This window comes from Zootoca vivipara, chromosome 15 (assembly GCF_965207765.1).
Source record: "Zootoca vivipara chromosome 15, rZooViv2.hap1.1, whole genome shotgun sequence".
NCBI lineage: Eukaryota > Metazoa > Chordata > Lepidosauria > Squamata > Lacertidae > Zootoca > Zootoca vivipara.
In genome coordinates this window covers 20029321-20040410 of record NC_142598.1, presented here as the reverse complement: position 1 = coordinate 20040410, position 11090 = coordinate 20029321, and the positions used below count along the sequence as shown (strand labels likewise).

At 45.3% G+C, this 11090-nt stretch overlaps 1 protein-coding gene across 1 annotated transcript; it reads left to right on the top strand.

Moving 5' to 3' along the window:
* The first annotated feature begins 4901 nt into the window (after window positions 1-4901).
* Window positions 4902-10817, top strand: HEMGN (hemogen). Its single transcript, XM_035141120.3, has 4 exons — window positions 4902-5136; window positions 7544-7637; window positions 8400-8746; window positions 10617-10817. Exons 1-4 carry the CDS (start codon window positions 5055-5057, stop codon window positions 10709-10711), a joined length of 618 nt encoding a protein of 205 aa, XP_034997011.3. The 5' UTR covers window positions 4902-5054; the 3' UTR covers window positions 10712-10817.
* Window positions 10818-11090: the final 273 nt, after the last annotated feature.

Sequence of the window (11090 nt, the reverse complement as noted above, 5' to 3'; positions counted from 1 at the left end):
TCCTGCTCTCAAACATTGCTCTTAACCCACATTCTTATTTTGCTTCTCACCCTACCAGAGGAGCCTTGACTACCGTACTACGAAGGAGAAAGTTAGACATAAAATAGAAAGCTAAATTGGAGGTCAGCAACCAGGTCTCCCAAGTGTTGACTGCCGTTTTTGGAGGAAGGGGCAATCCTTAGGAGGGCTGTTGCCAGCAATAATTCTGCAAATAATATAAACTAGCCCATGACACACTCGGCAGTTCACAAGACCTTCCCTTACATTAGTGAGAGGGTTATTGCTCTTGTCCTTTATCTGCACACCCTGCCTGTTTCTTTCACCCCCTCCTCACTGGTCCTTTTACATTTACTTTTTCCTGCAATAGCAGCTTTCTTCTCTTATCCCCTTCCTTTGTATTCACAGTTTAACTAAATAATATTAACAAATATTAAATTTTTATTTTACTGTACTAATATCCTTCAGCATCTCTATCCCTTTCCCCTCAGAGGCCTGCCTGCCTTCTCTGGATCCTCTCTGTCTCCCTGCCACCTTTACTCAGCATGCAAGGAGTTGCTGGTGCTGGCATTAACTCAGCCAAAAGGCATGGCAAGGGGGCAAGCCAAGCAAGTAAGGAGGCAGTGGGCAGGCTATGGCACTGAGGCCCACAGATGGGTCCTGCCTACCTTAGCCCACAGTTTGAGAAACCTTGCTCTTTCACAGTACACCTGTTTCACCAGCAGGGGATGCTCATGCTACAGAATGAGATGGCACAGTATTATTCTATTTAAATGAAGGGGAAATAGCCAATGCTGTTACAAGGATTTCTCTAGGTACCGTAGGTCTGATGTTGCAAGGGAGAAATAGCAGGTACTGGAAGGTGGCAGAGAAAGGGAGCTGTGCTATCCAATAGTTCAGCTCTCAAAATATCAAAAAAGACACAATTTGTCTACTACATCATTAAACAATACGGGCAGCAGTATTAAAAAGCTTTTTTAAATATCCCAGCACCTATCCACCAATAGCCAAGGTGAAGGGGGAATTTGGTGCTTCTTTTGGGGGAGAATTTCATAATTGGAGCTGAACAACAGACAAATATCCTATCTTGGGTCGCTGCACACCTGATCTACGTAGAAAAAAAGCTTCCACTGTTAAAAGTAAGAGTTGCATTTTCTTTGTTCACCAAAGGCACAACCTAACGGAGTTAAGCAAACTGGGTTCTATTTTATAGCAATGAGAGATACTTGAGCACATGCAGGGTTTAAGAACTAAAAACCTGATCATTTGTCAGGAGCAAAACTGCTTTATTTCACCCAGGTCAAAGACCCAGTTCACACAGTACACACACAGGCTGGGAGCCTCAGTGACACCCCTCTGGAGGCATCTGGGGCAAAAAAACAGCTCCCCCCCCCCGAGCTATGGCCCTGCCCTTCGCCTCCCTGCCAGTACTGCCCTGCAAGCAGCTTTTAGGGTCCACTCACAAAGCTCAACTCCCACCTGGTTTGAGAACTGCAAGTGACTGGAGTGAGGTTGTGAATAGGGTTCAGTGATAATTTCTGTCACTTTGTAGCAGACAAAGTGCCCTTTTTTGTTCCATAGGCTGGAAGGGGGAAAAGTTATCTAGTTTGACCTGTCATCTTTGACTATTTTGCTAAGTCACGGCCATAATGTATTATCAGCCTTCAGCAGACTGTAATGAGAATTTGGTCACTCTTGCTCTGAGTGCTTCCAAAGGCAGGCCTTCATGTGAATATGAATAGCGACTGACACTGTGTTAATGGTGCTTCAAATGAATTGTACATCCTCCTGAGTTTTGAAAAAAAAGGCATAAACAATGTGCCCCCAAGGGGGCATCAGGATTACCTGGGGGGCAGGGAGGTGCTAAAAGGAAAGTGGGTGGCAGTGGGCTGCTGGAGGTGTAAATAATTAAGACTGAAAAGCTGATATCACTGGATTATGAAGTGTGCATGCACAAGAAAGCTCATACCAAAATTAAAACTTAGTTGGCCTTTAAGGTGCTACTGAAGGAATTTTTTTTTATCACTGAATTAAGTTCATCAGTTTTGCTGAATAAATCAAACTGGATAGTTTTAATAGGATTTTGAATAAGCATGAAATTAATTGTTACTGTTTTGAATTTTATTGTGTTATGATCAGTTGAGGGCTCCTAGGATGAACAACAGTGAACTTTTGACTTTCCTGTGCAGGAGAGTGCTAGGCTATCACTATTTAGTGAGAGGGGTTTAAGTTAAGGTTACCAGATTTTTTCCCCAATGAATCCTGGGACACTTTTAAATTTCCTACTAAACAGATGGGTTTTGTCAGGGGACTGAGTTGTAAATCCGGGGACTGTCCCCGGGAAATGGGGATGTCTGGTAACCTTAGTTTAAGTACATACTGGGAAATGTAGGTTTGTACAATTAAGGTAGATTACACTGCTCTGTGGGGTGTATGGGGAGGGGTAGTACCTCTGTTGGGGGGGGGACACACCATGCTGCTTCTGGGGTAGTTTGTCCACCTTTGGTCCCCACCCTGCACTCAGCTCTCACCTGTGGCTCCTAGAAGCTGTCAGGATGTGATAGCCTCACCCCATGAATGGCTTCGACTGGCCGGCTAAACCAGGTGAGGGTAGCCAATGGGTCTCAAACCCTTCGTCAGTTAGGGATCTCCCCTGCATGCGAAGACAGGTTCTGGCAGATTGAGTGGATGAGACCAATAGTGAGTCCAATATTCAAGAAGGTGGTTTCTGCATATGCCATAGAGGGAAGTGATTGGCAGATGGGGCTTGTCAGCCTGGGAGAAGAAAAACTGATCCTAAACCTCCGCTGTCTTCTGCGATATCTTCAGGAGAAAAGTGGTTAAGGAGTAACTCCTACACAAATCCGGAGTGGAGTCCGTAAGAGGGTTGGATGGCATCTTGTACTTCTTCCGGCAACTCCTGCAGCCAAGCTGGTGCCAAACATATTGCTCTGCTTTCCTTTGAACCACATCAGTGAGGCCAAGAGGAGGGTCTTGTTGCCTGCACAGCCCAGGATCTCCATATACACTGCTCAGTCACTTTGGTGCTGCTAACACAGTGGTCTGACTTCACCCCTGCAGACACACTCCATTGTCTCTTGAGACATTCTATCCCTGAATGTGGAAAATACACTTTTGTCCTGGTGTCCAAGCTTCTCTTTCCGGCCTCTCCTCATGCCACCCACTCTCCTCAATCACCTACCAGGTCATGCCCCTCCCCAGTCTTGCCTGCCTGGATGAAGGCTAGAGAGAGATGTCCAAGCGTGTGCAGAAACTAGCCTACTGTACGAAGGTAAAATTGCCCCCGCTTTTGTTTCTGGCCCCAGTGTGGCTAGCATGTGGGCCAGCAGAAGGCATTGCAGGGTGAAAAAGGTCCCCCACCCACCACATAACAAATCCACTTTTAAAAAGAATAAGAAGTTTTGAGGTTTGGCAAGTGATGGGGGACTGTATTGAAAAGTGTGGGATGAACAAATCAACAGGAAGATGTATAAACACCCCACAAGCAAATAGGGATAAATGCAGGCTAGATGCTCATTGTCATATAAACACCCCTGCAAACAAATGGGAATGAATGCTCACTTAAAAACTTGATATAATCTACTGTGTAAGCATTGTGCAAGCAAATCAATATAAATGCCCCGTAGTTAGGTTGCTTGGGGGAGCCTCCAGAGAGGGAGAGTTTGTGTCTGGTGCAATAATGGGCTGTCTGGGATTCCTTTTTAACCATTGACTTTTGCAGGCTTCCACTGTGAATGCCATGCCTTGCTTCTACCTATCCGAGAAAGCATGAGACGTACAGAGCTCCCTTTGCAGCTGCCCCGTCTACCACTGTGACTTGTAAAGTCTGCCCCACCTTTGCAGAACAGCAGAATAATCTGTCTTGAGCACAAGGGAGGTGCCCAAGGAATTTGGGGGGGGGGGAGAAGTCCAAATACTGATGTAGAAGGACCTTTGAAAGGTAGCTGCAAACATTTTCATTTGTGAATTGGAGAATGACAGTATGGTGCCCTTGCACATACTTTTAGTCTGATGTGGCCCATTCATGTTTCACATCTTTTTGTAACACAAAGGTCTACTTTATTATACTTTTCCTATGGTGAGATTCTTCCTTTTTTATGTAGTGAAGTATGCTTGTGAATTTATGCTTTTAATGTATGCATTGTCAACTAAATACCTGAGGCACAGCCCTGCAGTGCTTACGTAGCAAGTTTTCTATTTACCCTGTCCTAGAAAGTATTTCCTCCTTTCTGTTACAATCATTACTAAATATATACTGTATGTATCAATTTACATTAAACATGATTTTTTTAAATAAAAATTGGTGTCCTCTTGTTTTTTTTGGCGGGGGAGATGGGTAGGTTGATTCACTCTCAAACAACATCTCACCTGTGGGTGTAGCAAAGGGGAGGCAGGGAGGGGCAGCTGCCCCCCTAAATCAATAAAAATCAATAAAAAATATATTGCAAACTGAGGTTCAGCCCTGCCCATTAAAAGGTCTGCCCCCCAACAAAAGTCCTGCCCCCCCCATGACAAAAATCCTGGTTATGCCCATGATCTCATCCCTTTCCTTAAAATATCAATTTAAATGTCTCTCATAAATAACTATTGGAAAACATCTTGATTTTTCTTTTTTGCAGAGAAAAGCTTCTTGGGGAGATATTGGGGGAGAGGTTGTTTTTTTCAAAAGACAGCTTAAAAACTTGTATTAGGTGTAATTATGGTGCTGAAGCAGTTTAACAGCAGCCCCAAACTCAAAATATCTGAAAAACTCTTCGGTCTTTTTGAAAATGCAATATTTGTCAGGAGGGGCATGTTAATGTTTTTGGCAGGGCTATGCCAGGCTATAAGCATGTATTTAAACACCTTTGCAGCAAGATAAGGAAAAGAAGTATTAACACACCAGTGTCCAGAGCAGATAAGATACTCTGGGTGTGTAGTTTGTTTCTTTTTTTTCTGAAACTCTTCATTTAGCACTAAAGCGGTACATGTGTCAGATGATTCTATGTTGGAATTAAGCTCTTTTTCATATATATTTATAAATTAAGCAACTGCAAATGGAGAGCTTAGAAAAGGACCATTCCTATTCTGAAAATCCACAGCAGCCGGTGGTCTCAGCGGAGGACTATGCAGTTCCAGGTAACAAATATTATTCTGGGAAAGGGGAATCCTCTAATGCAATTCTGTTAAAATTACATTCTCTCCAGTAGACCATATTTAACAGGGGCTGCACCCATTTTTCTGGCACGTGTCTCTGATAAAACTCTTCCTATTTTTTACCTTGTGGGGGAAATGTTGGGGATATGTCTTTCCCAAATGTTCTTAGGCTGCACTCCTATATTCAGTTACCTGGGTGTAAGTCCCATGGAACTCAGTGGGGGCTTACTTTTGAGTAGGCATGCATAGGATTACATGCACAAGTGCAGCAGGATCATTCAGACTTCAGCCCCTTCTTCACAGTCCCCACTGAGTTCCATGGGTCTTTAAAAACCTGAGAATATAAATACCATTTTTTTAAAAGACTGCATTCACACGATGTGGTAAAAACACATTCAAAAGACATTTCCCCCCCCCCTCAAAGAATTCTGGGCATTGTAGTTTGTTGAAGGTTTCTGGGAATTGTAACTCCATGAGGGGAAAACTAGAGTGACCGGGATTGTTTAAGTGTTCTAAAGGTATACTGTGTGTAGACAACTGAAGTGTGATGTAAGGTTACTGAACACATACTCTACCCAGAAAACCTGTTTGTTCTGGTCAGTTCCACTCTTAATGACACATTTGTCTTCATTCAAAGTTGCATATCTGAATGGAGGGCAAATTCATCTCAACAGCACAGAACCCCAGGAAACGGGTGTTTGAAAAACTCTGTGGGTGCAGGGACATCAGAAGAGCCATAGCTCCGTGGTCACTCTGCCTTATGGGCTATGTGCCAAATAACAGCCTCCTGGTAACTTGTATGACAGCCTGGGGTTTTAAAGTTTTGCTGCCAACTGCAAGAATGGTTAATGATGCGGCATACGTTATCTAGAATTTGATCCTGGGTGAACATGCTGATGTGGTATGTATCACGGTGACCTAATTGGATGAGGTGTGTGTGTGAATTTGTTTCAGTTGTGTTCACCAGGTTTCGCCATACAATAGGAAGTTAGACCCAGGGGACAGGAAGGTGAAGTGCGAAGATCTATCCTGAATGCCATCGCTTGAACCAGATACCCTATTTAGCCTTTGCCAGGTTCTGAGTACATATTTCTGAAGCTGGGTGCTCAGGATAGGACAAGGGCTCCATTGACTCCCATTATGTTTCTGAGCACAATTCAAAGTGTTGGTGCTGACCTTCAAAGCCCTAAATGTATACCTGAAGGAGCATCTTCACCCCTGCCCATTCAGCCAGGACACTGAGATCCAGCACCGAGGGCCTTCTGGCAACTCCCTCACTGTGAAAAGTGTAGCCACAGGGAGGCAGAGGGCCTTCTTGGTAGTGGCACCCACCCTGTGGAAAGCCCTCCCATCAGATGTCAAGGAGATAAGTAACTATACAACCTTTAGAAGACATCTGAAGGCAGCCCTGTATAGGGATTTTTTTTTAATTTAATGTTTTATTAAGTTTTAATATATGTTGGAAGCCGTCCAGAGTGGCTGAGGCAAACCAGTCAGATAGGCAGCGGATTGATTGATTGATTGATTGATTAGGCGACCCTATTTTCATCAAAGAAATGTTGGAGGATATGCAAATGGTGCAAGGAGTCTCCAGAGGCTTCCTACTTTTTCCTCCAGTTCATGGATGGGGGATTGGAATTTGGATCTGAATGCTCAAATAAAGCTTTTGTGCACTCCTAATATCTAACTGCGGGAGGCAGTGGAAGACAGGAGTGCCTGGCGTGCTCTGGTCCAGGGGGTCACGAAGAGTCGGACACAACTAAACGACTAAACAACAACAACAACAAATATCTATTCATGTGGTCAAGTGGGTACCCTGCATGGTTAAGTCCAGTCAAAGGTGACTATGGGGTGCAGCACTCATCTCGCTTTCAGACCAAGGGAGCTGGCGTTTGTCCACAGACAGCTTTCCGGGTCATGTGGCCAGCATGGCTAAACCACTGTCACACAGTGACAGAAGCCAGAGTGCACAGAAACGCCGTTTACCTTCCTGCCACGGTGGTACCTATTTATCTACTTGCACTGGTATGCTTTCGAACTGCTAGGTTGGCAGAAACCGGGATAGAGCAATGGGAGCTCACCCCATCATGCAGATTTGAACCCCCAACCTTCTGATCTGCAAGCCCAAGAGGCTCAGTGGTTTAGACCACAGCGCCACCCACGTGTTGGGGGTGGGGCCTGCTGCTGAAGTCCCACCCACCCCCAATGCACATTGACTGCAAACAGTCGTTATATGAACAGGACTTTTCTGTTCATCTTCCTAACCCAACACTCAGGCTGAAAGGGCTCTCTTGGTGGTGGCACCATCCTCTAATCTTGCAACCGTCTCATTGAATTCTATTTCCTCCTGGAGTCATCTCTTCCTCTACTTGCTTCTTTGCTCTTGCAGAGGTTGTAGTCACACGCCATTTGAGAGACCGAGAGCTGCTCAGAAAAAGGAAAGCCGAGGCGGAAGAAAAAAACACTCACCAGTGGGTCCTGAGGTAAATTAGGAGGATGACAGTGTGGTGACATTGTCTGGCCACTATAAATTTTATTGAACTGCCCATTTAGTTTCTGAGATGTCACTAGGCCAGGGTTTCTCAAACTTGTGTCTGCAGATCTTTTTGGAATACAACAGGACCAGTGATGGGTCAGGAGTGATGGGAATTGTAGACCAATAACAGCTGGAGACCCAAGTTTGGGAATCCCTTCACTAGGCATTGCCTGCATGCTTTCAAGCATGTATTTGAAATTTAAGGCTAAAGGCTTGCTGGACTTAAAAACCACGCTATACCTCAGCTATATGCAATGTTAGTCCAGTGGTCTTGTCTGTACAGCACTGAAGTTATTTGCACTATTATCCTAGACTTGTGTTTATATTTCAGAAAAAGGGTCCCATGGGCTGGAGTCTGGAGAGGGGAGTAGCTAAGGAGAAGTTTTGAGAGTGGGGGAATAGTTTGTAGGGGAAGGGCTTAGCAACAAAGTTCAGCCGCCAACCACTCCCTCCTGCGGACTAATGCTTCCTATTCAGCTGCAACTGAATGTGTATTTTGGTCCTGGGATACTCTGCGGCTGAATCCCTCTCCCCTTTCCCCCCTGTGCTCTCACTGATTCATCATCATGGAAGCCAACCCATTGTTAAAAACGAAAGGCAGAATTTCAAAAGGAGCCCACCACTGATTCTTGTGAACATCCTTGCAAGCAGGGCCCTTCAAAGCAATCTATCAGGTCCCTTTATACCGAAATGTCTTTGTGTACTACAGGGAGCAGAAGAGGAGCAAGCCAACAGGAAGGGGAAGAGGGGCCCGCAGAGGCCGAGGCAGAGGCCGAGGCAGAGGCCAGCAGCAGGCTCCAGAGCCACAGGAAGAACCTCAGCCGGAAGTTGTGGAGGAAGAAAAGCCTGAGCTACAGGTGACTAAATTGGAGGAGGAGGCCCAGAAGAGTCTAGATCTCCCAGTGAAGTCTTCTATCCCTTTCCTGGAAGCTGGAGAACTATATACTCAGAAGGAACTAGCGGAAGGAATCCCCCTTGCAAGTGCTGCTGAGGAGCTGTGCACTCAGCAAGAAACAGCTGGTGCAGTCCCAGCCGGAAGTGCTGTTTTCTCCATGGGTAAGGATCCTGCAATCTGTAAGAGTGAATGTGTGCTTCCTGATTACCTGTTTGTTGATCATTCTCCCTGATTTGTTTGCAGAGCTGTTAGACATCACTGGCTGTTTTGATGCACATTCATTCAGATATATTTTTTTAAAGGGACTTTGGACTGGTCCACACTAGAACAAATGTGGACTCCATCCTTAGGGTTGTCCCACCCAGACTGTTCTCACTTTAAATTCAGGGTTTCTCTGATTCGGAAACGCCCTGCATTTAAAGGGATAATGATCTGGGACAACATTGGGATGGGCAGGATGTTGTGTGTACACCCCTACATGAATGGGAAGACACAGTGATGTGAATCCACATTTTGCTCCAGTTTGGACAAGCCCTAAGCACTCTCCCCACCTGCAATGCCCAGAAATTGGTATTCAGAGATGTACTGCCTCCAACAGTGGAGCTAGAACCTAGTCCTTCGAAGCATTTTGTTACCTCTGCTTACCCCAGTAAGTGTATCTCAGGGCTCACTAGTCAATTGGATCAAATAAGGATCCAGTCGTTGCTCCAGCTTTACTTCTGGGACTGAATCGGCCCTAACACATAGCACAAATCAATTGCTTTGCCCCAACCTCATGGATCATAAAGCTGCAGGAACACTGAATAAATATAACTATTCGCTGCTTTGTTTTAGAAACTGTCTGGGTTGCCCTAACAGAGGCAACCTAAAGCCATAGCTGTCAAGCCTCCCTTTTTTGCGGGAAACTCCCTTATTTCAAGCCACAGCTGTCAACTTTCCCTTTTTTTGCTGGAAATTCCCTTATTCCAGTGCCGTTTCCCGCTGCTATCCTGGATTGTTAGATATACCGTAGACTGTCCCCGTGACAGGTGAGGCTGCTGATCCCTTATTTTCAAATCCGAAAGTTGACAGCTATGCCTAAAGCTAAGGAGTTATCTGAAACAACAACGTGATTTAATTATTGGAAGCCTCTTGGCCTCTGAATCGCTTTTTGTTACACAAAGGGAGAATACAAATAGTTTTTGTTCTAATTATTCTCCACATTCTTCCCCTTCATACCTGCTAATATGAATTGTTGTTGTTGTTACAGGTAATGAAAAATAATGAAAAAACTTTAATAACTTACAGGGAGAGTGTAAAATTTAGCTGGATTGGGGCCATAGAGATGAAAGCAACATAGTGCTAAGGAGAGTGTTCTTGCAGCGCAAGCATTTTAGCTCGTCAGAAAGTACAATCAACATGCTACTGTTTGGGGGTTCCCCTGATTCCTGCCCCCTCAAGCCAATGGGGAGGGCTTGCTTGGAGTGGGGGGAGAGAAAGGGCAAAAGCCCCTGTTGTGCCAGCAGAAGCCCTTGTATTGGCTTCCGCTAACGGGGATCATTTGTAGAATCCAGCCCATGTGTTTGATCAAGACAAAATGTTGCGTCAGCCATCGGCCTTTCGTTTTGTCGTATCTAGTGAATACTAGATATCATTATTGTGTTGCAGTGGCATAGCGTGGGTTGCCAATGCCCGGGGCTGCACGGAGGGGGTGGGTGGAAATGAAATGGACGAAGTACGCATGCACATTCAACTGCCCAATGGCTTCCACGTCACCCAGGAGATTGCAGCCAGAGAGATAAGAAGAGTCATTCCATCATCTGGAGAGGTCACTTCCTGGTTTGCATGGAGAAGCCATTTCCAACAGCCCCCAGAAGTACGCAGTTGTATGGAGGCAGCACCAGGTGTTGAATTTTTGCGCCCCCTAACAATTTTGCACCCGGGGTAACTGTCCCTGTGGCCCTGACCCCCACGCTATGCCATTGTTGTGTACTGCTGGGACCGCCTCAACCAAACAGAAACCTTTATACTTAGTGTTTTCTTCCTTTTCAGAACCAGAGGAGACACCAAGATCAGAAGAACCACGAGAAATTCCTCAGTCTGTGGGAAATGACCATTTGGAACAAGAGTTCTATGGCTCTCTTTAATTGGCAGTAATTTTCCACAGTTCAACTTGAAACACTGTTAGAATACATGATATTCTTGTGTGAGCAATAAAAGCCAGTGGCCTTTGCTGCTGTCACCTTTCTGCAATTTCCTTGGAAGTCATAATCCCTGAAACGCTCAATGCTGTAGTTGGTAAAGGTACCCCTGAGCATTAGGTCCAGTCGTGACCGACTCTGGGGTTGTGGTGCATATCTCGCATTATTGGCCGAGGGAGCTGGCGTATAGCCAGCATGACAAAGCCGCTTCTGGCAAACCAGAGCAGCACATGGAAACGCCGTTTACCTTCCCACTAAAGAATTCTTCTTCAGATACTAAGTGTATCTGAAGAAGTGTGCATGCACACGAAAGCTCATACCAAAA